The sequence below is a fragment of the Hyperoodon ampullatus genome, assembly GCF_949752795.1.
Source record: "Hyperoodon ampullatus genome assembly, chromosome: 1".
NCBI lineage: Eukaryota > Metazoa > Chordata > Mammalia > Artiodactyla > Ziphiidae > Hyperoodon > Hyperoodon ampullatus.
In genome coordinates, this window is record NC_136914.1 from 229,771,898 (window position 1) to 229,799,843 (window position 27,946).

The following is a 27,946-nucleotide window of genomic DNA, read 5'->3' on the forward strand; positions in this document are numbered from 1 at the left end:
ATACACTGAATGCTGCTAAAATGTGCATTTAAAAATGGGTAAAATGAAAAAAAATGCTAGTCACACAAAATAGGGTGCATTTGTGTGACAGAAGCAGAAGGTGATCAGCGCACCTTGCAGAAACGTGTACATGGAGAACCATTTTTGTACAAAGAAAATGGAATTTCACACCAGAGCGTGTGTTCACGCACGTGGGCACAGAAAGACATCCTGAAAGCCACAAACCTGTGAACAGTGCTTACCCTCGGGGTGGGATGTGGGTGCCTTACTTTAAGCACCTTGTTCTGTTTGAATGTTGTTACTGAGAATGACAAACAAAAGTTTTAAAAAAGTGACAGAACATTCAAATCTAGCGATAACTAAAAGAAAGGCATAATGTGACCTGAAGTTTGTCATTTAGTCAAGAGCACGTCTCTTTAAAGGCCTAGCAGCGAGGCCATCCCTCTGAGCGGCCACGTCCACCGGCTGCAAACGACACCGCGACCAAGCTGGGGGTCCTCACGAGAGCCGGGTGAAGGCCACCTGCTGCTCGGTGGGGCGAGAGCCCACACAGCCCCCCAGGGCCCCTCACAGCTGGAGAGAAGCTGGTGTGTCACTGACACTGCATTTGAAAGAGAAGGATTTATTTGCTTCTGAAGCTGACAGGCCGTGTTTCTCCTCTTCAGCTCGAGGTGCTGAGGCAGCCACAGCTCTTACTGGTCTTTGAAGTTGGCCTTTCTCTTCTCCACAAATGCGGACATCCCTTCTTTCCGGTCTTCCTGGTGAGAGAAGTGGAAAGGCAGAGGTGCACGGTCACTCTGCATGGAGTCCAGGTGCGCAGCGCTGCCTGTGTCAGGGCTGCTCGCTGCCCTCGGCCGTCCACTCACCGGGTTCTGTGGCGCGATCACCTCAAAAACTGTGAATGATCCCAATTCCCAGGGGCGGCCTGGGAATGGGTATTTTTCCCTTAAACGCCCCCGCCCCGCCTTTGTGATGGTCATTCAGGAACCACTAACCTATGAGTCGAATAAACTCCCATCTACAGAGAACCTCAGATGCATGTACTGGGGTCATTCACCAAATCATGACCTGGATTCAGTCGTGCTCTAGGTCAGGTGGTGTCCTGAGGGTCAGGAAGCAGGACACGAAAATCCAAGCTCTACCTCTGCATACCTTCCTCTGTGTGCACACATGCACACATACATGCAATCACACACATGTGCACACACGCACCTGCACTTCCTCAAGAGCTAAAGCCATTTTTAATCTTTCTTTTATAAAACACCTAGATGTGACTTTCTGATAATAAAAGATCAGTTTTAATAACTATTAAGAGAATGATTTCCTTTGAGTTACTGGCAGATATCCTAGAAAATAATGCTCCAAGGCTTCAGATTACAGTATTATAATACATTCGAGCCCCATTCCAAGTAACTGGAACAATCTAGGAAAATCATGAGTAAATGGATTGCATTTTAAATACAGGAGTTGCTGTTTAAGGGTGCAATTTGTAAGATCTTTTGTAATAGGAAATAACCCTGTGTAAGTTTCTGTACTTTTGAACTTCCACAAACTGTACTTATTTGAAAAAAATCAATGCTCAGTGATAGAACACATGTGATCCAGCTACAGGGGAAGCTAAGAGTTCCGACCAAAGAGAAATGGTATTTAGTGATAAAGCCTATAAGGAAATGCCAGGAACGTCTATGGCTGGACCGTGTGTGATTCTCCACGTGAACGAGGCTTACTTACGGTAGCAAAAGTTGAATAGAAGAGTTTCTTCTCCAACTTAATGCCCTCTGTTAATGTCATTTCAAAAGCTGAAAAAGAAAACCCTGAAGTTAGGAGCTGAGATGCCAGATGTGGGAACGCAGAACGTTTTTGTGGAGGCAGGAAACACCCTCGGGGACTGATGTGGACTTTGACTTCACCGACGATGTTTCAAGTACAGCCTCCCTGCTCAAATGCACCACCCCAGCCGAGACGTCCAGTGAATACTGCTCCCGGCCTCCCAGTGTCCTGCACGGGGACCTAGATGGAAGGTGGGACGGCAAACTGTCCAGCCACGAGAGGGCTGAGGAAGCCCATGACACTGAACTCAAAAAGCACGACAAATAATTAAGGACAACACCCAGAAAACAGAACTCTGTGCAGAACAGAGTGAGTCCCAGGCCATCTTTGCAGTGGAGGTGATGCAGGTGCGAGGCTCGCAGAAGCATTTCCTTGGCGGCCCCTGTAGCTGGGTCCCCGCGGCCAGCGCCCAGCCAAGGTGACAGGTGCCTTGGGCCTTGTGGCACGTCCCCTCCTCTGCTGCATGCTCCACACGCTCGTGCCTGTGTGAACGCTCTGGCCGGGGGCCCGGGAGGCCGGTGAGCAGAGACGGGGGGCAGAGCGGCTCGCCGCGGGCACACACGGCTGTCCCAGCTCACCGTCCTCTGGACAGGCGACACGGAGCAAAGGGACAGCCTCACTCCAACGGTGAGAACAAATCGCCATGTTAACACTCAAGCAATTCCGAGGAGGGCGGTCAGAGCTGCTCTGCCAGCAGAGAGAGGACGCCCAGTCCACAGCGGCAGCCGGGAGCACGCCCTCTGCCCCCAGCTCATCCCCGACAGATGGGCGGAGCTGCCGGCCGAGAGGAGCCTCTTCCTCCCAGGTTCCCCAGGTGACCCTTCCGGGGCTTCCCCTGCACGCCAGCGCCAGCCCCCTGCCGCCTGTCTCCCAGGCTGGCCCTGTTCTCGGGTCCCGCTTCCAAGGGGAGCTCAGGCCATTTCAACAGAATTGGTGAGCGAGCAACTAGAAACCAGAACTCTACGAAGAGCCAAAATCGAAATACCAAGAACCCTAACAATTTTTGTCCAGACCGGTTGAGATGCATAATTCTGACCCCAAATTGTCAAGCCTCACAACTGCTGTGCGGCCTTCTCCACTCTCCTCCCTACCTGCATTCACTGATTCTTTGGCCATCGCTGTTACAATTTTAGAGTTGCTGGCAATTTTTTCTGCACACTTTATGGCTTCTTCCACCAGTGTCTCAACAGGAAAAATTTTGCTTACAAGACCTAAAACACAAAAAGGTAAACAACATGTGGAAGCAGCTGGTTCTCGTTCTCTAAGCCACAGCACAGGCCTCTGGGTGCCGACAAGGCAGCAGGGACACAGGAAAGGGTCCACGGTGTCCCCTGGTGGGGCTGCCACCCTTGGCTGCTGCAGTCACTGGGCTCTTACAGTCACAGGTCACTGAGGGTCCAGGAGAGGGCATGCCTGCGGAGGGTCTCGGAGACCCTGTTGCTGATGTTGGCCCTGGGAAGCGGGGCGGTTTCACTATTGCTCTTTAGCCTGCATGCATGTCTCAGTTACTCCTTTGAGCATGTGGTATTTCAAATAAAAAAACAAAGGCAGTGAGTCTCCCGGGCTCCCAGGACACGGGAAAGCTCTGTGCTGATCACCGGTGGGAGCCCCTGGACGCAGCCCTCCCCGCTCCACCCAGCTTCCTGAGGGGGGAGCTCCACGGGAGGCTGTGGCCCATACCTGCTTGCTTGGCATCCTGGGCCGAGATCCGGTCACCAGTGAGGACCATCTCCATGGCCAGTGACTTTCCGACGGCACGGGTTAGTCTCTGGGTGCCCCCTGCACCTGCAGGGCAGAGGGCTGCTGGGCACGGATGGCTCTGCAGCCAGGATGCACAGACGTGCTGTCCCCAAGTGCCCCAGGGCTGAAGATGGGCCCCTTGGGTGGGGTGGGTGGGCAGAACCCAGGCGTCCAGCAGGTGGGAAAGCCGGGGGAGGCTCCTTTCCACACTCGGGTCCCCCGGCCTGGTGCCCTGGGTTCCCTGCACCAGTACCTCTCAAGCAGAAGTCAGACTACGGACAGACACGAGGAGCTCGCGGCCCAGGGCCCCAGACCCTGACCCCACCCAACCCGGAGGGCAGCTGGGGGGCAGCCCCAGAGCGCGGCTCGCTCTGGTCCAGGTGCGGGACGATGCGAGGGCGCTCGCCTCCCAGGGCTCCCAACATGCTCCTCTCTTCCGGGTTCCGCCTCCCCGGGTCCCGCTCCCCGCCCCCTCCTGCTCACTCCACGGCCTCTAGCCGGAAAGAGAGTGGTCTGCCCAGTCGTCCGCCCACGGTGAACCCCAGGGCTGCCAGACCGAGCCAAGGGGCCACCTGAGGGGGGCACCCACAGTCCAGCAGACTTGGACACTGCCTCAACGCAGTGGAGCCCTCAGGCACAGGGATGGGAAGGCCCTGGTGGTCACCTCAGCTGACCCCAGACACCCTCTCCTGACCCCATGGCTGCTCCCTGCCCAGCCCAGCTGGCTCGGGAGAGGCCCTGGGCTCCACGCTCTACACTCAGGGCAGAGACCCTGTGGAGACACAGCCCGGAGTCCTCGTCAGGTGGACCGAGGGGCAGAGGTGTCACTGTTGGCCCACTGTTCCTGTCGCCCTGCCCACGGGGGATCTGAGTCCCTGCTCTGAACCTGGGTGAGGCCATGGGACTCGCTCTGGCCACCGAAACATGAGCTCACAGTGTTGGCCCGTGGTCACCGTGTTCTTTTCTCTGAGCTGCTGACCAATAAAGATCCAGCGCAGACGTGGCTCATGAGCAAGACTCACTGCGGTGAGACTCCACCGTGTGGCCAGCCTTTGCTATTCGTGTCGGACAAGGGACCCAGACACTCCAGAGGAGCCGGCACAGCTCCGAGGCCCCCAAGCCACTCGCAGCGCTGCTGTGCCCACGTGACCTTAGTGTGCAGACAGGCAGCCACCGTCCAGGCTCACATGACAGCCCCACGTGCTTTTGTCTGACACTGGAACAGCCCAGATGCCCCCGAGACGTGGGCAGATTGCGGACAATGCCAAAGCTACCATCAGTCCTTACCTGGGATGGTTCCTATTAGGATCTCTGGCTGCCCAAACTGGGCTTTCTCTCCAGCATAAATGATGTCACACATCATAGCAAGTTCACAGCCACCACCAAGCTGCAAAACAACATGAGGTACCACGGAGGAACCCAGTCAAAAATCACTCTGTTTGCTTACTTGAATTTTCTATTGAAGTGAAACACAGTCTAGGGTACAGCAAAGATTAACAGAGATGCAAAGTTAGTTAACTGTTCCCACAAATTACCTACAGAGTTGATGCCAGCAAACTTTCTGTAAAGGGCCAGACAGCAAATGCTTGTGGCTTTGCAGGTCCTACAGTGTCTCTCGTGGCCACTCCACTCTCTGCCGTGGGGGCTCGAAGGCAGCCAGGAGGGGGAGAACCGACAGCCATAACCTCTGCCCGCTGACCCGCTGACCCCAAGGGAGCTTTACTAAGGAATCGTGAGTTCAAACGCCCTCCTGGCTTCTCTACAGGCCACAACCAGTCCCAGAGCCTCTGAGCTGTCCAGGAGCCTATAAGAGACCCCGATGGACCAAACAGGGGAGGCAGAACTTTCAACAGTAGTGAAAGAGGTTAGTTTACAGGGCAGTGTAGGTTGGAAAGTCATCAAAACTGCACAGAGAGCCAACACGTGTGCCCTTAACCTTGCAGTGGGGGAAGAGCACCCCCGGGGAGCCTCAGGACTGGGGGGACGTTACTAACAAAGGAATCTGAAGCCCAACAGCTGAATCTCCACTAACACAGCAGATGCTGAAGCACCTCCTCCCTTTGCAGTTCTTGGCTCTTCAGGATCACTGCTCAGAAAAGGCCTGCGAGCCTAGGACCGAGACTCAGGTCTCCCCCAAATAAAAACCAGTTCTACTGCACACACACAAGTACAATTCCTTCAGGTGTTCTGAGCGCAAGGAGGTGGCATGGGCGGGCACTCACGGCGTAGCCATTGACAGCAGCTATGACCGGCTTCTTGACCCGAGAGAGTAGGTCCCAGTGGCTCAGGAACTTGTTGGAGTAGCAGCCCTGGAACGTTAGATTCTGCATTTCCTTGATGTCGGCTCCAGCTGTGGTGGAAATGAGGTCCCGGTTACCAGAGCAGAGACCCCACACCAACAGGTAGCTACTGAGTGTGCCCCGCCAGCAGGCACCAAGGGTTGCAGGGGATGGCCACGTGGACACACAGCTGGGCAGGGGGAGACAGTGCAATACGCTGTGATACGAGCTGATGGAGGTGATGCAGAGGGATGTGGACGGGAAACAGAGCGGAGGGGGACTCGGAAGAGGCGGGGCTCACTCACTAGTCACTCGCACCCGAGACGTGACTGCCCCTGAACAGACTGGTTGTGCTGGCGGAGCACACTCAATGCTAAACGTCAGAGGGGCCCCTCCAAGCAGCCTGGGGTTTGGTCCGCTTTACGTAAATAAACCCCCAAGTCGCAGAACCTTCCTGATGCATTCACGGAGGTGTAAGGCTGCCTGCCTCATGCCACGGGTGCGACCGCACACCTGGGCAGCCTGCCACCACACTGCCCGCCTCACCTGCAAATGCCTTCTCCCCGCCCGTGAGGACGATGGCCCCCACAGCCGGGTCCTCCTCGAAGGCCTGCAGCGCCTGGTTGAGCTCCATGATCAGGCCATCGCAGAGCGCGTTGAGTGCCTTGGGGCGGTTCAGCTGGACCAACCCCACGTTGCTGTTCTTCCCCTTCTTGGCTGTGATGATGTATTCAGAGGCTGCGCCTGGGGGGGGAGGGGAAAAGGGGATGTCCACTCACGGAGACACCAAACTGGGGGGATGCACCCGTCAGTGGACAGAGTGACCCTGACAGGGCCCCTGAGGGCCCCTGCTCAGTCCCTGGTGGCTGCATCATGCAGCTTGCGGCAGCATGGGTGGCTTATACAGTGCTCTCTGCTTTCACGGATGTTGGAACACTTCCTTAAGTTAAAAAAACCCCAGCAATGAAGAGCAGCCTTCCTTCTCCTGAATGCCTTGGTCGGCGCTTCCCAGGACACGCACTAGAGACAGCCTGGGATCCTGTAGAAACAAGGAATGAGGAAACGCCTTCTTTAAACAAATGCCAACTAGGTGGGGGCAATTAAGCTGCAAACAGAACAGAGTTCCAGCCCTGCTGGGTGGACAGTCTGGTGGGAGGCACACAGGCAAAGGGCAAGTGCCAGGGCATGGGCGGGGGCAGCCCGCTCAGAGCTGGGGCCAGCAATGACCTGGAGAAGAAGGTTAGCCAAGGTGGTGGCTTCCTTGAATGGGGAATCAGGGATCGCGGTACCTATCCCATGCGCTTGTGGGACATGACTGAAATCACACGTGTAAAGGCAGCATGCCTGTCACATACAAGACCAGGAATGGTGGCTGGGTACAGGCCAGGATGTAGAAGAGGGTGGTCAAAGAGAACTCAGGTAAAACCCACACGACTTGGTAGCTAGGTCAAGTGGACACACAGGTGAAGGCAGAGGTCGCAGAGATTCTTTCCCAGCGACATCGACATGGCCAAGAGTTCCTGCGAAATGCCGGTGGGGGGCGGGGGGGGTGGCGAGTGCGCTCAGGAGAGAGGAGGAGGGGCGCCTGGCTGGCGGGGGTGGGGCAGAACCTGAAGGACACACCCGGGGAGAAGCAGTGGACATGGGGAGGCCTGGGCAGGAGGCACTGCAGGACAGCACGTGCGACCCTTTCCAATTGCAGAGGCGCTAACCGCACGTTCTCTTAAAGTCTGAGGACTTTCACACCGAACGCTGAAATGGCCAGAGGTCTTGGCACTCCGTCCCGAGTCCTCGGAGTTGAGACGCTAGTGACCCCAGGGCTCCGCGAGCTCAGGCAGCAGGTACTGGGAGGGGTCCGGCCCTGCGATGAGGGCCCGGAGGACTCCCACCGCGGGCCCGCCCCCCTCGGCCCCGCACTCACTCGAGGCGAAGGAGCGCGGCGCGGGGCAGCCGGGCCAAGTGCACAGCAGGGCGCGGACGCTGGGCTGCAGAGCCCGCAGGGCGGCCATAGCTCTTGCGTGACGACGGGTCGCTCCGGCCGCCCGCCCCGCGGAGCCGCCCCCCGGAGCCGCCCCCCGGCCGCGCCAGTCAGGGCCCGCCCCGCCCACGGGCCAGCATCGCGAGATCTCGAAGGTCTCGCGAGATCAGCCGGGCGGCGGAAGTGGCCGGGGCGATGGGCCTGAGGTTTAGGAGCGAAGGTCAGGGGGCGGGGACAGGGGGCGCGGGGAGGGGCACCGGCGTCCAGGAGGAGGGGCCGGGGCGGGGACGAAGGGTGGAGGTTCAGGTTCAGGTCCGTCCCCCGGTCCGCGCCGCCTTTGGCGGACCCCAAGCCGTAGGAAGTATCCCTGAAGACCTGAGAGCAAACCCTCCGGGCCGGCCGAGCCGTGGGGGTGGAAACACGCGTGGACCGTGCGCCGCAGCCCGAGCCCGGGGTGTGACCGCTCGGGGCCGGCCGGGACGCCCTCGTGGTCGGGAGGGACCGCCGGGAGGCCTCTCGAGTAAGCAGGCCCGGGGTGCTGGCCCGCGGGGCTCCTGGCGGAACTGTCCGCCGGCCTGCGCCGCCTCTGTTCTTCAGGCCCCGGCAATGCCCTTAGCCTTTGGCCCTTCCCGCCGTTTCCGGGAAACGGCGTGTGTCTGGGTGCGGGGCAAGCGGGTCGTCCCCGCACCCGGGTGACTGCGCCTCGAGCCACAGCTGGGTCCCGGACTCGCAGCTGGAGGCAGTGGCTGTGGGGCATGGAAAGCCAAACCTGCTGAGGACGGGTAGACTGGAGCTCGCTAGAGCTGGGCGGATACACCTGTGACCTGAAGTCAGCCGTCAGGGCAACGTGCAGTTGTAACCCGCGCAGAAAGCCAGACTCTGACAGCAGGTGTTTATAGAACACCAAGCAAAGGAGTGGGAGACAAGCCTCAGATCCACTCAGACCAGCTCAGATAAGCCTCCGACCAACTTGATCTTTGAGTTAGGGGATTTTTAAAAAAGGGGAACAAAGAAAGAGGCTGGGATTCATCATCGTTTTTTGACATTTCTGAATCTAGTTTCAGGTCTCAGGCTGTCTCTGGTTTACATTCTCAGGCCAGGCGGTCCATGGCTGGGGGGATCTGTGAGCTCATCTTGCCCTGGAGAAACAACCAGAGTTTGTACATTAACGATGATGTCTACAAGGCAATTTTAGTACATTAGCGATGTTATCAACAGCAGCCATCTTAGTCACCTGACTCTGGTTGATTAGTGCTCAGTTAGCACAGGATTGAGGTCAGAGGGAACAAGAAAGGGAATAAAGTTTTGGGTGGAGAGATGAATCATGAACTCAGTAAGGGAACTCGGTTTTAGGGGGACTTGGTTTCAATAACACGGAGAAATCAGAGATAATACTGTGGGAAGGAGTTGTGGGAAGGAGTTGAGAGGCAGAAGTGCTTAGACAAGGAAAAGATAAATTATTAACAAAATGCTTCCTTTTAGAGGCATCATGTAACTGATTTTTTCATTGCCAAGCACTGTGGCAAACATCTACCTTCTTATTTCTCTTCCTGTCCCATTTCGTGGTCCAGGTGCTCATGAAGTGTGTGCAGTATTATTCATAGCAGCTGCACAAGGTGGCTGAGGGACATTTTGCAACATTAAACAATTCATATCACTCTGAAATGTATGTATTTATAGGTCTAGATATAACAGGAGTGCAGCATAACACTGACTCTTTACATTGGTAACTTGGTATCTATTGAACGCTAGATTGTGAATAGTTTTATTTGTATAAAATAAGATGTAATTAAACTTTAACAATGAAATCATTAAATTACTTTGATTTATAAATTTCAAATGTTTAGACACATATTATTGGCTTCCGTTTGTATTCGTGCCCAAGTTCTGCAAATTCAAGGGTGGAGATAAAAAGATCACCTACATGGGAATTCCCTGGCAGTCCAGTGGTTAGGATGCTTTCACTGCTGGGGCCCGGGTTCCATCCTTGATCAGGGAACTAAGATCCCACAAGCTGCGTGGGGCGGCCAAGAAAAAAAAAAAAAAGAAAAAGGTCATCTACCAATGAAGAGCAAAACGGATATTTTCAGGTAAATAATAAAATCCAAACCAGAATTGAATACTCAGCAAACTTTATTTCAGGGCTGAGGATAGACTAAAGACATTTCCATGCAAAGAGAAACATTACCAAAACTCTTTACCAAAGGAGCCTCTGTCTTAGTGTGGGCTGCAGTACTGTGACAGGTACCCAAAGGGAAATGGCTCCAACATAAAGGAAATTTTTTCCTAACCCCCCAGGGCTGGTGTTGAGGTCAGGTGGCTGCTATCCTTCATGAAGTAATTTAGGGACAAAAGCACAAGTGACAAAAGAAAAAAATATATAAATTGGACTTCACCAAAATTAAAAACTTTTGTGTTTCAGAGGATACAATGAAGAAAGTGAAAAGCCACCCCACAGAATGAGAGAAAAAAATCTTGCAAGTCATAGATCTGATAAGGGTCTTGTGTCTAGAATATATAAAGAATACTTTCAACTTGCTAACCTAAAAAATAAAACAGCCAGTTATTTTACCAATTTTCTCTATTTTATAGAGAAAAGTGAGGAAGTTAGGAGGGGTTGTTTTGAAGAAAAGTCAATTGGAGGAAAATGAGAGTTCAGGGTGATGACAGGTTCTCGTTGGCCGGGCAGCTGGGGCCATCACTTTCCTGTAAGAAATGCAGTGAATCTCTTTCCTGTTGGTGATCCTTCTCCTTAGGTCTGTAATTGACAGTCAAGAGGTACCTGCCTGGGCTTCCCTGGTGGCACAGTGGTTAAGAATCTGCCTGCCAATGCAGGGGACACGGGTTTGAGCCCTGATCCGGGAAGATCGCACATACTGCGGAGCAACTATGCCCATGCGCCACAACTACTGAGCCCATGTGCCACAACTGCTGAAGCCCGTGCTCCACAACAAGAGAAGCCACTGCAATAAGAAGCCCGTGCACCGCAACGAAGAGTAGCCCCTGCTCACCGCGACTACAGAAAACCCACACACAGCAGCGAAGACCCAACGCAGCCAAAAATAAATAAAAATAAAAATAAAAAAGGGTACCTGCCTGGGAGCTCCCTCTGCTGGCCTCCCAACTCCATTTTATTTTTTAAAATTAATTAATTAATTAATTAATTTTTGGCTGTGTTGGGTCTTCATTTCTGTGCGAGGGCTTTCTCCAGTTGCAGCGAGCGGGGGCCACTCTTCATCGTGGTGCGCGGGCCTCTCACTGTCGCGGCCTCTCGTTGCGGAGCGCAGGCTCCAGACGCACAGGCTCAGTAGTTGTGGCTCACGGGCCTAGTTGCTTCGCGGCATGTGGGATCTTCCCAGACCGGGGCTCGAACCCGTGTCCCCTGCATTGGCAGGCAGATTCCCAACCACTGCGCCACCAGGGAAGCCCCCAACTCCATTTTAAATGAGGTTTCCCTGTATTAATTTTCACAAACTCAGTAATAAAAAGACAATTAGAGGGCTTCCCTGGTGGCGCAGTGGTTGAGAGTCCGCCTGCCGATGCAGGGGACACGGGTTCGTGCCCCGGTCTGGGAAGATCCCACATGCCGTGGAGCGGCTAGGCCCGTAAGCCATGGCCCCTGAGCCTGCGCGTCCGGAGCCTGTGCTCCGCAATGGGAGAGGCCACGACAGTGAGAGGCCCGCGTACTGCAAAAAAAAAAAAAAAAGACAATTAGAAAATGAGCAGAGGATGAACAGACATTTCTACAATAAAGATATACAAATGGCTGATAAGCACACAAAAAGATGCTCAACATTGTTAGTCACTAGGGAAATGCAAATCAGTGGTATCATGAGATACCACTTCACACCTACTAGGATGGCCATAGTCAAAAAAGATAGGTAAATGTTGTGAGGACGTGGAGAAATTGGAGCCCTCATACAGTGCTGGTGGGAATGTAAAATGATGCAGTCACTTTGGAAAGTCTGGCAGTTCTTCAAAAGATTAAACATAGAGTAACCATATGACCCAGCAATTCCACCCCTAGGTATATGCCCAAGAGAAGTGAAAACGTGTCTACACAAAAACTTGTACGTGATTGTTTATAGCAGCATTATTCTTAATAGCCAAGAAGTGAGAAAACACCCAAATGCCCACCAACTCATGAATGGATAAACAAAATGTGATATCTCAATACAGTGGATACATTAGAATTTATGAGAATATACAATGGAATATTATTCGGCAATAAAAAGCATTGAAGTGTACTGATATGTGCTACAATACGTATGAACCTTGAAAACATGATGCTGGAAGAAGCCAGACCCAAAAGATCACACAGTGCATGATTCTATTTATATGAAATGTCCAGAATAGGCAAATCCATAGAGGCAGAAAGTAGATTAGTGGTTGCCAGGGCCTGCAGAAGGGGGTAGTGGGTACTGCTAAAGGGTAGGGGGTTTCTTTATGGGGTGATGAAAATGTTCTAAACTTGATGTGGTGTTGGTTGCACAACTCTGAAAATATATTGTAAACCAATGAATTGTACGCTTTAAATGGTTGAAGTGTATGGCATGTGAATTCTAATCAATAAAGCTGTTTATAGAAATGAACTGCCTGATTTGGTTAAACCACAGGTGATGTCACTGGGTAGTTGCAGCTTCTATTGCCATAGGTGGCCCTTGGGCATCAGGAGAAGCCCAAGACTTTGTAGCAGTCCGATTGGAATGAGGTGTGTATGTGTTGGAGCTGCTGCTGGTGGCCTGAGACCCAGCAAGAGAGTCCAGGACCTGTCCACAGCCGCATGAGTATGTGGGATGGTGATGATGGACCAGCTGCAGGTCAGAGTGCCGGCTGCCCCCGCTGTTGGATTCAAGCGGTAGTGCTACACTGAGGGGACCAAAAGCAGAATGCCTGGACCCCCCGCCCCCCACAACTCCTGGGGTCTAAGGTGCTCCCTCCCCCGGAGTCAGAGCACTGCCCTCTATCCCTGGCCATAAAGTCAGTGCGTCACATTTCTGTGACTTTGCCTTTCCTCCGATCACCCAGGCCTTCCATCCAGGTGAGGTCAGGTGTGAGTGGGATCAGGGCATTTTTACACCTTGGCCTGCGAGGGCCACCATGAGGGCACTCAGCCACGTGGTCCCTGCCTTCGTGGTGTAGAGTCCTGCCAATCACCAAGAGGCTCCAGGGGGCTGAGCCAGAATTAAGTTTAAGCCCCCAGACCCCGTTTTGGCCATTCCCACTCAGGGATGGTCAGAGCAGAATCTTGAACTTTCTAAATAGGCCTACATAATCCCTTATCATCCTGACCTTTACTAGGGAAAGGTTGGCTGGCAGAGAGGAGGGAGGAGGTGAGTAGGGCAGAGTGGAAATCTTTGAGGCCTTCCCACCTCCTGGCAATACCATGGCGCAGTGGGTTAAGAATCCACCTGCCAATGCAGGGGACATGGGTTCGAGCCCTGGTCTGGGAAGATCCCACATGCCGTGGAGCAACTAAGCCCGTGCACCACAACTACTGAGCCTGCGTGCCACAACTACTGAAGCCCACGCGCCTAGGGCCCGTGCTCCTCAACAAGATAAGCCACCGCAATGAGAAACCTGCACACCGCAACGAAGAGTAGCCCCTGCTCGCCCTTGACTAGGGCCCTTGCTACATGGCCAGTGGCAACTGTGAAGGGATAGGAAAGCCAAACACAGGACACAGGGTAGTTTCAAAGGTGACAGAGTCAGCTGATGGGACGAGGACAGTGGGGCTACAGCCTGAGAATGTGGCGGCAGCCATTGGGCCCCGCTGGCAGCCCAGAGAGAGGCCCCAGTGTGCCCGGAGTGGCCCAGGCCCAGCAAGGGGGCCTCCTGCACTGCGGGATGAGCACACAGATGTGCTTCTCACAGCCCCACGAGGCTGCACCAGTAGCTTGATTTCAGGGGTTACACCAGGGACCTCACTGTGGGCGTACCTGAGAGGGATCCAGAGACCAGTGGTGTGTTTGTCTGTGGAGCTGGGACCAAAGTCTGCAGGCTGAAGAGCCCCCGGGGTAGACTAGACCACTGGGACGTTGACAGCAGCCCAGTGACCCTGCTGGGCTTCAGCTTAGCTGACCCTTGGGGGAACCTCACAGGAGGGAGCTACACTGAGCTGGGGACTTTGCTTCAGGCGGCAGAATGGGGGGTAAAGTTTCCCCCTGCAAACAGGGACACCAGGGTGAGGGTGGCTGCACGCAGATGGGCTGTTTCATTAGAGTTGCCAGGTCGCCTGGCGTTTCCTCATTAGTCGCGGGATGTCAGGCTGAGTGACAAGGCCAGTGTCTGGCTCAGCGTATTGCTGGTCCTAGGCCCAGCGCTTTAGCCAGGAGTGGGCGCTGCTGACCCCGCGCCGCCTCTGGGTCCAGAGGTCACCGCCATCGCCGAAGGCGCGACTCTCGGGCTCCCTGCCGGGCTTCGTGCCTCTCCTGCCCTGCGGGGACCGGACGAGGTGAGCCCCCGCCCGGGACGGGCACGCATGGCGTCCTCTCCCGCTGCGAGCGGGGCGCTTCATCCTGGCTCTTTCCCTGCGCGGAGGACCGCGACCAGCATGAAGCGCGCGGGGCGGGGTGCGGGGTGGTCACCAGCCATCTCTCGCGGGCTGCGGTGGGGGAGGAGCTTGGGGAGGCGGGACTCAGAGACGGGGGAAGGGCAGGGGGTGCTCCGCGGTTTGGGGGGTGCGGGGGTGGGGAGTGGAGAGTGAAGAGCCCAGGGCCACGGGCCCAGCAAGGAGCAAACATGCAGCAAACATGCAGCAAGCAGCACGCAAGCCACCCTCGGCCGCTGCCGGCCCCCGGGGAGCGGGCCATTGCGAGCAGTCATGCCGCGGGCGCCTTGACCTGCTTGGCGGCCTGTAAGACCAGCCACCGAAACTGCTCAGGATCAGGAGCCGGTCAGCCTGCATTCTGGGCACAGTGGGAGAGTTTTCAGAGACTGCTTCGGGTCCACGGCAACACCTCTCCCCAAGCCTTTCTTTTAAGGGGCAGGCATCCCTTGCATGCACATTTCATTGGAGAAACGATAACATATTTATGCGACTATTTTCTGTCTCCACTCACTGAGCTCCATGAAGGCTGGGATTCTGTCCCTGTTACTCAGGAGTGAGTCTTCACAGCTTGATTATTTGCATAGGTCCTGTCTTATTGCTTAAGAAGCAATTAGATTCCTAAATCCCTTTTCACATTCCAGGAAGTGGCACTGGGTGACTGGCAGCATCCTGGGAGGCTATTCTCTGCAAACAGGGACCCAGGAAGGGGACAGCAGGCACAGCTGGAGGTGGGTCTACTGCATCCAGTAAGCTGACCCTCCCCACTCCTGTCCACTCTTTGGCTCCCAAAATATTGGCAACCAGGTCTATATGCTCCAGGCAGGAGACTGGAAGACTTTTCCTAGGGAGCATGACCAACCCAAGAGGAAAGACCTAGGGATAAGGATGGAGGTTCCCCAAATAACAGCCTCCCCAGAACCAAGCTCAAATTTGACGAGCCCCACTCACAAACAGCCATCTGGTCTACCATTCCTTGTCACCAGCAGACAAACATAACCTGACATCTCAGAGAGCTTCTTCCTGGAAGACAGAGCCAAAAGAAACAGGAAGAAGAACCCAGAGCACAGCGACTGAGCAGGAGCATAGCACTTCACGTCTCCAGATCAGCGAGGACAATCTCCCTGGAAGATGAAGCAAGAAGAGACCCTCCCCTTTCTAAAAAGAAACATTTGTACAAGAAGAAAGGGCTCCTGGAAATGAACACTATGACAGCAGAAACGAAAGCCTCAATGGAAGAAATCACACAGAAAGTGTCACCGGGTTGACGTGCGTTATAACAAAAGGAGGTCAACGGAAGACCCAGGCTAGCAATCTTGGTTCCGTGATAGTAAGCAAAGAATAGCAAACTACTGCTTTAAGCTTAAGCATAAAGCAAAGTCTATTTGCTTTATGAGAGAGAGAGAAAGAGAGAGGGAGAGAGAAAGCGGGCTGTTTCTGAGAGCAGGCTGTTTCAGCGAAGTGAAGCAAGACCAAAGCAAAGGTACACTCTCCGAGAGAGAGAGAGAGAGAGGGCTGTTTCTGTGAATTGAAAGCAGCATTCCCGTACAGGCGGAGGCTCCGGACACGCAGGCTCAGCGGCCATGGCTCACAGGCCCAGCCGCTCCACGGAATGTGAGATCTTCCCGGATCGGAGCACGAACCCGCGTCGCCTGCATCGCCAGGCGGACTCTCAACCACTGTGCCACCAGGGGAGCCCCGGGGAGCCCCCAGCTTAAGGGTGCTTTTAAGGAGCATTTTGCAGGGAGGCGGAGGCGAGTGACAGGGGATCATTAGTTGATCGACAGTCCCGAGCTATGTAACAAGTTTACTGCTGCGCGTGCTCTCATCCTTCAATCACTAAGAAACGCGCACGGGGGCGGGGGGCAAAAGCATACATAGATTTTATTATAATGACGGTATAATGAGTTTGGGTTTACTATAGGTTATACACCTGTCTGGTCGGGGCATGCGCAGCCCAGGGAAGTTCCCTTGTGTTACTGTGCCCCTCTTTAACAGGATAAGCTGCCCATCATATGACCATAGTTTCAACTGTTCTGGGTGGGGTCAGGGGAGAGTCCCCAGATGGTTGGGTGTGACTTGATCGCTCCTTCTGGTCTTTCTCACCACTGTCACCTTCTTGCTGCTAATGTCAGGGAGGGTCCCCAGATGGTTGGGTGTGACTCGATTGCTTCTTCTTGTCTTTCTCGCCACTGTCACGTCCTTGCTGCTAATGTCTGACTAACTACCTAACGAAAGGAGAGCAGAACGTAAAGATGGGAAACAGGAGAGAACACATGTGAGCATTCAAGGGCCAGGCTCAAAGCCTGACAGCCTAAATTAAGGACTTTAGGAAGAGGTAAGAGTAAACCCTCAAGAGTTTGCTTAGGGATGAGTCATCAGTAGAAACAATTGATTAGTGAAATAATCAATGACATCATTTGCCAGGATTGAAGGACAGGAGTTTCCAGACTGAGGGCCCTTTGAGTGGCCAACACAGTAAGGAACAACCGAGGCACATGGAAGCACCACGTTGTGAAACTTCAGGAGAAGATCTTAAAAACTTCCAGGGAGGAAAATGTCCCCACTGCTTGTAAAGGATTAGAAATTAGAATGGCTGTGGATTTCTTCACAACACCCCTAGGAGGAAGGAGAAAGGGAGCAATGCCTTCAGAGTTTGAAGGAAGAGGATTCTGACCTAGAATTCTATGCCCAGGCAAACTACAAATCAAGTATGAGGTCAAAATGAAGACATTTTCAGCTTTGCAATATCTTTAAAAAAAATGATCTCCCAGACACCTCTTTTCAGCTTCACCAAAACAGGAAAGTGAATCCAAGAACAAGAATATATGGCTGAGGAGGGCAACACAGGGAGAGAGAAGGGCTCCTCCTGGAGAAGGAGGAACACCCCAAACAGAAAGACTACCTGCCCAGCCTGGAGCTAACTCCCCTCCCTGACTACCCTCACCCCACAGGGAACAAGTGGCCACGGAAAGTCCACGGAGGCACGGGTGCGCCGTGGTTTGGAGCAGCAGTACCCAAGTGTGGCTGAGGAGGAATGATGTGCCCTAACTGGGTTTACAGGGAAGCCTGAGGACCCTTTTAGCAGAAGGCAGGAGCTTCCTAATCCCTGCAAGGCAGCAGGGGAGACCTGCCGGAACTAGAGGAGTTCTCCAGAAATGCCTGCAGGCTTGAATATGTCTTCCTTTCCTGGGGCCGGAGGGGGAGGGAGGGACGTAAGACTTGTTTCTCCATTTACCGTTTATCTTGAACTTTGTACTTTATGTGTGCTGCATCCTGCGTTTGTAGACTTGTGACTGTGTACACACACACACACACACACACACACACACACACACACACAAAAGTGTCGTCGCTTGGAGGCTTTCTCCCCGTCCCGCCCTGACATCTCAGCACCCACCGTCCACGCGCTCCACCGGGTCGGGAGGTGACGGCGCTCGCCTCCGCGTCTGAAGCTAGGAGGCGCCTCCTCCGCCTTCTGGTCGCCGTCCCCACGTCTCCTTAGGAAGGGGACACAACCCGACTGGCCAGCCGGCCGCCCCGATTCTCCCTCGGTGGGGACGCTTGTCCACACCGGCCGGCACCGGGGGATACTCACGGACCCTTCCGCACTCGCCCTCGCCCTCCCATCCTAGGGCGTGGGCCAGACCCATAGGGACAACCCCAGGCCCAACCCAGAGGGGCGCGCGGAGCCAAGGGGGACGGACGCGGAGGACGGCCTTGCCCCACGCCCCCTGCTCCACCTCCGGTCCCGCCCCGAGTGCCCTGCCCCGCCCAGCATCCCCGCCCCGCGCCCCGAGCCCCCGTCCACCTCTGGCCCCGCCTTCTGCCCCGCCCCGCGCCCCGAGCCCCCTTCAAACTCCGGCCCCGCCCCGCGTCCCGGGCCAACTTCGTGTCTCTTTCCGGCTCTCCGAGCCTCCGAGCGGCGGGGACGCGCGGGAACTGCCCGGGACGGAGCGATGCAGTCGAGTGGCCGTCAGGCGGAGACCCCGGGCCGCGGCCCGCGAGTGCTGGTGGTCGGCGGCGGCATCGCGGGGCTGGGCGCGGCGCAGAGGCTCTGCTGCCACCCGGCCTTCCCGCACCTGCGGGTTCTGGAGGCCACGGCCCGCGCCGGTGGCCGCATCCGCTCGGAGCACAGCTTCGGTAACAGCCCTCCCGGAACTCCTTACCGGAACTCCTTCCCGGAACCCCTTCCCAGAGCCCAGTCCGTGCCGCCAGAGCTCTGCCGTCTCCTGGCTCGGCCTGCGTCCGGGGTTAAGCGACCCGGAACCCTTATCTGGCCCCTTGAGTGAATCCTCGCACTGCTTCAGTTAATTAACCGAAGTTCAGTGGTCCCCGAAACTCGGCTGCCCGCATGAGCAGGGCCGGCCCCTGCCGTGCGTGGGGAACCCGTGGCTCTGCACAGTTGCCCCCGGTTCTGGCCCCGCAGGTAGCTCCCCCTCCAGCCTCCAGGTCGCCCCTCGCGGGTGTTCCCCTTAAACTAGGTCTGATGGGCCCTGCCGGGAGAGTCTGTGGTCCTCAGGGACCCTGCGGGCCTCCGGCTGATTTTCAGAGCATATTTGGGAAGGGCAGGGCTCCGTGTACAGAAGAAGGGCTCAGGGGAAGGAGCCTCACAGTGGCCTCCCCTGCTCCCTCCCAGGTGGTGTGGTGGAGGTGGGCGCTCACTGGATCCATGGGCCCTCGCAGGGCAACCCCGTCTTCCAGCTGGCTGCCAAGTACGGGCTGCTGGGGGAGAAGGCATTGTCGGAGGAGAACCAGCTGATCGAGACCGGGGGTCACGTGGGCCTGCCCTCTGTGTCCTATGCCAGCTCCGGGGAAAGTGTGAGCCTTGAGCTGGTGGCGGAGATGGCCAGACTGTTCTACAGTCTCACAGACCAGGCCAGGGAGTTCCTGCACGCGGCTGAGACCCCCGCCCCCAGTGTCGGGGAGTACCTCAAGAAGGAGATCCGCCAGCACATGGCCAGCTGGACAGAGGAGGAGGAGACCAAGAGGCTCAAGCTGGCCATCCTGAACAACTTGTTCAACGTGGAGTGCTGTGTGAGCGGTACCCACAGCATGGACCTGGTGGCCCTCGCACCTTTCGGGGAGTACACTGTGCTGCCAGGGTTGGACTGCACCCTTCCTGGGTATGTGCGTGCCCCGCCCACCCAGACAGTCCTCCATGTACCCACACCCCTCCGTGCCTCCCAGGGGTCCCCCATGCACCCCAAGTACCCCCATGCACCCCAGGGGTCCCTACCCGTACCTCAGACCAAGCTTTGGCAGAAAGGGGATGGGTGGGAGAGACGGGGCTGTTTGTCTTCCCTGTTTTAGGGAGATTGGTCATTTACTTCCCTAGTTTTGCTCACTTATGAAAAAGAAAAGAATTGTTCTCAGAAACAAGTGATTAAAAGAAGGAAATGCGGGCTTCCCTGGTGGCGCAGTGGTTGAGAGTCCGCCTGCCGATGCAGGGGACACGGGTTCGTGCCCCGGTCCGGGAAGATCCCACATGCCGCTGAGCGGCTAGGCCCGTGAGCCATGGCCGCTGAGCCTGCGCGTCCGGAGCCTGTGCTCCGCAACGGGAGAGGCCACGACAGTGAGAGGCCCGCATACCGCAAAAAAAAAAAAAGAAGAAGGAAATGCATCTTGTAATGCTTTGCTTCTCCCACGTTTAGGAGGCCTCCTGCTTGTAAGCACTGTGCAGGGGCTTCGACCTCAGAGATAGGCAGACAGGCCCTCCTCTGTGTCGGTGTGGCTGTTCCCCCATGGGGCACTCACAAGACTCTCCAGAACTGCCCTGCACAGGGAGGGCACTGTGACCAGGCAGATGCCCGGAACAAGAGCCCTGGGCTTAGTGAGGAGGGACCTGCTCTCCACAGATTACCTGGGGAGCTTTGCATCCCTTTGCTCATTTAATCCTGCCATGAGACCCCCCTCCCTCCCTGCTCTCCTCCCTGGCTGAGCCAGGCCTCCAGGCCAAGACCACAGCCCCTTGCAGCTCCTTGATCTGGTGTGAGCTTGGAGGGCTTGTTTCAGAGACTCACCTCCAGGGCCTGGTCCTAACCACGGGACACCTCTGTCTCTCCCAGGGGCTACCAAGGACTCACAGACCGCATCATGGCCTCCTTGCCCAAGGACGTGATGGTTTTTAACAAGCCAGTGAAGACCATTCACTGGAATGGGTCCTTCGAGGAAGCTTCTGCTCCTGGGGAGACGTTTCCGGTGCTGGTGGAATGTGAGGATGGAGGCTGCTTCCCAGCGCATCACGTGGTCGTCACCGTGCCGTTAGGTAAAGCCCCTCCAGTTCCCATCCCAGGGGCCCCTGGCCTCTGGCTTTCTTCAGCCTCATTGGCTCTGGGGCGTTTGTTGGCTGCTAAGCCCACATTTTCTTTCTGAGTTTGGGATAGAGTTACTTGGTTGTGCTTTGTAGCAGTCGAGTGCTTTGGAATAAAGTTTCACAGGAAGAGAAAACGCAGGGCAGCAAGTGTCTTGCTCCTTTTGGAGGTAATTTATGGAAAGGTTGGGAGGTTCACCAAACTGCTTCCTTAGCGGTGCAGAGGGCGTGAAAGCCAGGTCTCGAGTTTAGGTCCCAGTGGTCATCGAGGAAGGAGTCGTGCGTATAATCCTATTTAATTCCAGATCTGATGCTTCAGACGCAAGTCTTGGAGTAGGAGCGGGCAATTGGGTAAAAGCTGGAGATGGTTGAAAGCAAGTCTGTGCCTACTTCTCTCATTTACTCCTGGGGGGCAGCCGGGGACACATCTGCCCCATGCCCATTTGACAAATGCGAACAGAGCTAAGTCACTTAATTGCCCAAGTTCACAAAGCTAGCAGGTGCCAGAGTGGATGGAAAATGAAGGGCAAGAGTCTCCCTCCCACCTCCCCCACCCCCACCCCCATCCCCACCCCGAGGGCGGTGGCCGCGTGTCCTGCCTGTCCCCTCGCAGAGCGTTGGGTATGGAGAAGCTTGCTCAGTGCCCGGCTCCTTTTTCCCACGATGGAATCACACCAGGCATGTTAGCACGGTGTTCTGCTGCTCCTTCGTTTCCGAATCAGCACAGGCAGGTCTATCATGGTGTTTTTTCTTTTACGTGGACGGCCTTGTTCATGCACAACTGTGGTGCGTGGTCACTGAAGCCGCTGCAGTCAGTAGGTGCATCGCTACGGCTGTGTGGTCGCTGTTCACAGGGGGCCAGGCACCTGTCCCGTTGTTCTTTACAGCCACACTGTGTTTTCTCGTATGTAGGTGTCTTTACTTGATACTGATGCAAATTTAGATGGTTTTCACTTGTTCTGTTGCACACAGTGTTGTACACATGTGTGTTTAAAAACACTCGTGGGCACATATGTGTAGGATCAATTCCAGTCGCAGGAACTGCTGAGCTGAAGCTCTGCACCGAGAGGGCGGCCGTGGAGGGACGGTCCCCTCTGTGGATGCTCACGGCTGGTGCCTTGTTCCCTGGGGGGTTGTTTGTCCTCTTCTTGCAGACCTGCGAGGTTGGCTTGTGCTGCGAATGTTTCATCTCCTCACGTTTGGCTTTGGGCTGAACCTGCTTACTTTTCAGGGGCTTTTGGGTAAAGCCGGTGTGTCTCGCTGCCCCTCCAGGCTAATCCTGGGCAGACTGAGAGGCAGAGGCTCAGGAGGGAGAACTGTCCCCACAGAGGAGTCTGGGGGCCCTGCGACCTGTTCCTGCCCGGCCAGGTGTTCATGGGGCCTGCTGTGTCCCTGCACTGAGGTGCTGGCCAGGATTCCCGATGGCCAGGCTGTGTGGGTCCCAGACGCCTCTTTCTCTGACTCCTGTGACGGGGTCAGGGTGCCTTCCCGTGGCTGTCAGTTCTGGTTTAAGCGATTGACGTGGTGTCTACTTATGAATTCCAGGTTTTCTTAAAGAACGTCTGGACACCTTCTTTGAGCCGCCACTGCCCACCGAGAAGGCGGAAGCGATCAGGAAAATAGGCTTTGGGACCAACAATAAAATCTTCCTGGAGTTTGAGGAGCCTTTCTGGCAGCCAGACTGCCAGCACATCCAGGTGGTGTGGAGGGACACGTCGCCCCTGGAGGACGCCGCCCCCAAGTTGCAGGATACCTGGTTCAAGAAGCTTATTGGCTTTTGGGTCCTGCCTTCCTTCGGGTATGTGCTCTTCCCAGGTTTCTCCGAGGAAGCCTGGTGTGAGCTCTGCGTGGGATCCAGTGCTACGTCGATTCTTTGTGAGGTGTTTCTGGAGAGTTTGAATGGGTAGGGATTCCAAGGGCACCTTAAGTGGTGAGACAGACACCCTGGGCCCACACCTTGCAGGGACAGATGGAGACCCACTGTGTGCAGCTTGTCAGCATCTCTTGGGACCTGGAACGTGCAGTAAATGCTTGCAGTTGTTTTCTTTGTAAGAGACACACTTTGCTCATTTACGAGAAAGTGTCTGCCAGATACCCAGGCCCGAATGCCCCTGGCAGCCGAGCCAGGGTCCGCATGGTGTGCCCCGTCCCCTCTGGCCTGTCACACGGGGTATTAGAAAGACACGCACCCGAGGGTCAGGACTTGACACAGTTGGTGACTCGCTGCCTCACGGGACACTGCAGTGCTGGGGCGTTTCCCAGTGCGTGTGGGCGGCCGGGAAGCCACCGGCGCTGCTCATAGGTTCTGTTGAGTCCCCGACTGTGCAGGGGGTGGCCGTCCCCACCGGCGCTCAGTGGTGGAGACAGAGGGAATCGTCTTGGTGCCCCGAGAGTTCTGACCTTGCAGACCCTGTGTCGAGGGGCCCTGGGAGTTCGCGGCCACACTGGCGGGGCCCCGGGCCCTGGTGGGGGCCGGCCGGGCGTCGCGGGTCCAGTCCCAGCGCAGCGTCTCTCCAGCAGGGCCAGCCGGGTACTCTGCGGCTTCATTGCGGGGCTCGAGTCCGAGTTCATGGAGACGCTGTCGGACGAGGACGTGCTCCTGTCTCTGACACAGGTGCTCCGCAGGGTGACAGGTACTGACTGCAGGGGCCATGCCGCCTCCTGCCCTGGTGGCTGGTCTCTGACGGGAACCAGACCTCTCACCAGAGAGGAACCGGGTTCAGCCCTGAGTGTCCGGGGACTGTCCTTCCCATGAGTGCATCACTAGAGTTCTTGTCTCTGAGGGACACTTCCCACTTCTCTTTTCTAAAATCTGCCACTGAGATGAATGCAGTTGTCCCTAATCAGAGCTTCACAGACAAGACGCTGAGGCTTGGGAAAGGCGGCGGTGCCTTTCGGGGGCTCTGCTTCCAGGGCCTCCTGAGGGGAGCCCCTTACTAACACCCTCTGGGCCTTGGTTTTATCCCGGGCAGTGTCTCTCACTTTTAGCTGCCAAGTCCTTACGGTGAGAGGCTCCTTGGTGTTGTTGTTGTTGTTTTTAAAATTAATTAATTAATTAACCTTTGGCTGTGTTGGGTCTTTGTCGCTGCGCGAGGGCTTTCTCTAGTTGCGGCGAGCAGGGGCTACTGTTTGTTGCAGTGCGTGGGCTTCTCATTGCGGTGGCTTCTCCTGTTGCAGAGCACGGGCTCTAGGCGCACGGGCTTCAGTAGTTGTGGCACGCGGGCTCAGTAGTTGTGGTGCACGGGCTTAGTTGCTCGCGGCATGTGGGATCTTCCCAGACCAGGGCTCGAACCCGTGTCCCCTGCAATGGCAGGCTGATTCTTAACCATTGCGCCACCAGGGAAGCCCCAGAGGCTCCTTGTTAATGCGAGTGTCTCTTGGTCTAGGGAACCCCCGGCTCCCCGCGCCCAGGAGTGTGCTGAGGTCCCGCTGGCACAGTGCCCCATACACCCAGGGCTCCTACAGCTACGTGGCCGTGGGCAGCTCTGGGGACGACCTGGACCTGCTGGCCCAGCCCCTCCCTGCGGACGGCAGGGGTGCCCAGGTAGGACACAGCTGCCTGGCGAGGGCACTGGGGTCCCGCTGAAGGCCCAGGGCCCGGGATAGGTCCCATGAAGGCCTGGGCTGCTGGGTGCGATCAAGTGGGGGGCTGGGACCTCGAGACTCAGAGTCCATTTTCTTTTTGAAACTAACAGTAATTTAAAAATGTGTTATTTTTATCAGAATTATACATACATGTGGCTTAAAGCATCAGAGGATTCTATGGTGCTGGATAACAAAATAAAATAAAACAAAATACAGCACTCTGGTGGGGGGCACGCCGTTGCCCCTTCCCAGACTGTTCTTCAGGCTGATTCTGATCTCTAAATAACAGGCTTATGCTACCACTCTTTTAAAGCTTTTTTATAAAATCGAAGTATAGTTGATTTACAATGTTGTGTTAGTTTCAGGTGTACAGCAAAGTGAGTCAGATACATACACACACACACACGTATTTTTTCTCAGGTTCTTTTCCATTATAGTGCTACCACTTTTTACAAAACATCTAATTGTGTAAAACTTTAAATGTTACAAAGGTTGGTAGAACCTTTGGGTTCCTGTCTCCAGCTTCACAGCTGTCTGTTCCTGGTATCTCACTGCCCCGGCCTCACCCATACCTGTTACTAGGCATGTCCCACAGGTGATGTCATTTTATTTGCAGATATTTCAGTGTGCATCTCTAAAAGATCAAGGACACAGCACTGTTATCACACTTTAAAATTCACAATAATTGCTCCACATCATCCAACATTCTGTGTTCAGTTTTCTAAGTGCCTTTTTTTTTTTTTGGCCGTGCCTCGAGGCACGTGGGATCTTAGTTCCCCAACCAGGGATCGAACCCGCGCCCCCTGCACTGGAAGCGCAGGGTCTTAACCACTGGACCTCCAGGGAAGTCCCTCTAAGTGCTCTTTGATTTTTCAGTTTTAAGAATTACTGATTGAATTCTCACCATGGCACATAAAGTTTTAGCTTTCTTGCACTCATCTGCCCACCCAGCCCTCAGACCTCTCCCCACCCTCCTAGGTGTGATGCAGAAATTTTGCTAAGACTGCTACTCAGTGTTCACACATCCTGTTTGCCGTGGGCACTCTCCACACCTGCGCTGGCGAGGGTGCCTTGGTTTCTTTTCCAGCAGTGGAGACAACCACTTCTCTGGGCTGATGGATTCTGTAGGTGGCCACCGTGGGATGGTTGTTTCTGCCCCACAACATCTGGGGTCTCAGCTGGGAAGATGACGGGCTTGGGGTGACTCAGGGCCGGGGCTGGGGTCATCTGAGGCTGCTGCTCTCACGTCTGCCCTGAGCATGGCTGGGACGCTGGCTGGAGCACCTGCCCCAGGCCTCTCCGTGTGGCTTGGGCTTCCTCACAGAGTGTTGGCTGTCACGCTGCCCTGTGGCTGCCTGGGGCTCCAGTGCAGGCCTTCTGGGGAGGGGCAGCTGCATTGCTCCAGCGACGGAGCTGGGAAGTCAGGAAGCACCACTCCTGCCACACCGGCTGGACAGAGTGGTCAGGAGCCCGCCCAGATTCAAGGGGCCGGACACAGACTGCACTTCCATGGGAGGAGTGTCCAAGGATTTACAGCCGTGTAAAAGCCCCACGTTGGGTGTAAATGCTAGTTGGAGAGCCATGTCCCTTAGGGTTTTGTTTTGTTTTGTTTTGTTTTGCGGTACGTGGGCCTCTCACTGTTGCGGCCTCTCTGGTTGCGGAGCACAGGCTCCGGACACGCAGGCTCAGTGGCCATGGCTCACGGGCCCAGCCGCTCCGCGGCGTGTGGGATCTTCCCGGACCGGGGCATGAACCCGTGTCCCCTGCATCGGCAGGCGGACTCTCAACCACTGCGCCACCAGGGAAGCCCTCCCTTAGGGTTTTGAAGATGTTCTCCAGCGTTGCTGCTGGAAGCCGGAGGCCGTTCTGATGCCTTTCTTCCGTGTCCCCTGGTTTTCAAATCTCTGCGGAAGCTTGAACGAGCAAGAAGCCCCACACTCACGGCCTCACCCCGAGCCCAGCGGTGCTGCCCTCTGGCACATATTCACTCGTCTGGGATGCTCTTGAATTATCTCATCATGTTTTTTTTTTTCCTTTTTCTTTTTCTGGATTTCTGGTTGGATGGTGGGCTTCTGAGTTGGCCCTTGAATTTTCTTATCTTTTTCCTGCTGACTTCCATCCTTTTGGTTTTTCACTCTGGGTTTGGGGAGGAGCGTGTGAGGCTTGTGGCTGACCCTTTGCACCCACCCTAAGCCCACCCTTCTTTGCAGCTCCAGGTCCTGTTTGCAGGGGAAGCCACACACCGGACGTTTTACTCCACCACGCACGGGGCTCTGCTGTCCGGCTGGAGGGAGGCTGACCGGCTCACCGCTCTGTGGGATTCGCAGGCACAGCGGCCGGAGCCCGGCTCTGAGCTCAGCTCTGCTCCCCGGGTTCCCGGGCCCCGGGGAGGCTGGCCCCACCCTTTCCTTTGAGGGACAAGGTTCAGTCGGGCTTGGGATTTGGACTGTTAACGTCACTGGGGTCAGCTCCCTCCTTTCCCACGTCGCTGGAGTCCGGCCAGGGCTGAGCTTGAGCTGAGCGCGACGTCTTCCTGGAGAAGGGAGATGCGGGATGCTGCTGCTGGTGCGGTTGGAAGAACATAAAGTGTGTAAAAGCGTCCTTTGTCCAGAGTCGTCCTTGGAGCTGCAGCATGGGCTGCTCTGTCCGCGTCGTGCCCCAGGCTCCAGTCACTGCAGGGCCCTGTGCCCCCAGCACGTCGCCCGCCTACGCCGGCCACCCTGGACCCTGGGTGTGTTCACAGGTGTCTGAATTCTTGTTGCTGGTGGCAGCAGAGCCAGTGGACCTCCCCGTTGTTCAGGCACTGGCTGCCCTATGGTCTGGGCGAGGGCCAGCGAGTGTGAGACAGGAGTGCGCGGGGGGGGGGGGGCGCCCTGTTCTGACCCGAGGGCCCAGGGCTTTGTGGAGGAGGTGAACAGTGAGGCCTGAAGGGTGCAGAGGAGTGGGTGCCCTGGGCGGCGCTGGGGTGAGCGTGTGAGGGTGCCCTGGGCGGCGCTGGGGTGAGCGTGTGAGGGTATCCTGGGCAGTGATGGGATAAATGTGGGGAGCGTGTCGGGGGCCTGGGTGCTGTGCTCAGCTTCTCCCATCTTCCCTCGCTGCATCCTCAGAGCCCCAGGGAATGGGCTGCACGGCCCCCATCTCACAGCTGAGAAAAGGACAGAAGCCTCAGGTGAGGGTGGCAATGGCCAGTCTCACGGCTGCCACGGCAGAGCTTGGGCATCTTTCCAGGACCGTCCCGGGGAGGTGGTGCAGCTGGAGGCTAGCCTGTGCAGGGAGGTGCAGGAGCTGCAGAGGCCGGGACTCCATGTGGCAGGCACAGGGCCCACCGGCCTGGCACCCACCGGCCTGGCGCCCACCTCGAGGTCAGTGGCTGCTGACCCTCCTCAGACCTTGGGCTGCAGGGTGTGTCCTGCTTCGGGTTGGGGCCCTGGCTCCCTGGAGGAGCATATGCATGCCTGGAGAACTGCCTCTGGGCTTCTCTTCAGCCCCAAGTGGCCAGGCTCTGGGCTGTGGTGCCAAACACGCCCTCCAGCCTGGCACCTTCTTATCGACTTCTCATCTTGGGTCAAATCGCCCTCCCAGGGACCTTCCCTCTGCCCCCAGAGCTCTGTCTGTGTGTCCACTGCTTTGTGTCTCTGGAGTTGTCTCACTTGGGGCACCTGCCTGTCAGACAG

At 55.9% G+C, this 27,946-nt stretch overlaps 2 protein-coding genes across 5 annotated transcripts; one reads left to right on the forward strand and one right to left on the reverse strand.

The window, feature by feature from the left end:
- Positions 1 to 602: 602 nt before the first annotated feature.
- On the reverse strand, positions 603 to 7,858 carry ECHS1 (enoyl-CoA hydratase, short chain 1; the record flags this gene model as incomplete). 3 transcript variants are annotated; one of them, XM_079718244.1, is made up of 8 exons in its annotated part: positions 603 to 758; positions 1,732 to 1,799; positions 2,922 to 3,041; positions 3,511 to 3,615; positions 4,858 to 4,957; positions 5,793 to 5,920; positions 6,396 to 6,593; positions 7,771 to 7,858. In XM_079718244.1, 8 exons carry the CDS (start codon positions 7,856 to 7,858, stop codon positions 693 to 695), a joined length of 873 nt encoding a protein of 290 aa, XP_079574370.1. In that variant the 3' UTR covers positions 603 to 692. The 3 variants fall into 3 exon arrangements, with proteins under 3 accessions (XP_079574370.1, XP_079574371.1, XP_079574369.1); XM_079718245.1 differs by lacking the exon at positions 603 to 758 and adding an exon at positions 765 to 1,102; XM_079718243.1 differs by lacking the exon at positions 603 to 758 and adding an exon at positions 765 to 1,158.
- A 10,475-nt stretch (positions 7,859 to 18,333) lies between these two features.
- Positions 18,334 to 26,871, forward strand: PAOX (polyamine oxidase; the record flags this gene model as incomplete). Of its 2 annotated transcripts, none has more annotated exons than XM_079707782.1 (7): positions 18,334 to 18,517; positions 19,014 to 19,500; positions 20,443 to 20,642; positions 22,233 to 22,485; positions 23,205 to 23,320; positions 24,074 to 24,231; positions 26,483 to 26,871. In XM_079707782.1, the coding sequence occupies 7 exons, from the start codon at positions 18,334 to 18,336 to the stop codon at positions 26,684 to 26,686; spliced, it is 1,602 nt and encodes a 533-aa protein (XP_079563908.1). In that variant the 3' UTR covers positions 26,687 to 26,871. The 2 variants fall into 2 exon arrangements, with proteins under 2 accessions (XP_079563908.1, XP_079563909.1); XM_079707783.1 differs by having other exon boundaries at positions 23,208 to 23,320.
- Positions 26,872 to 27,946: the final 1,075 nt, after the last annotated feature.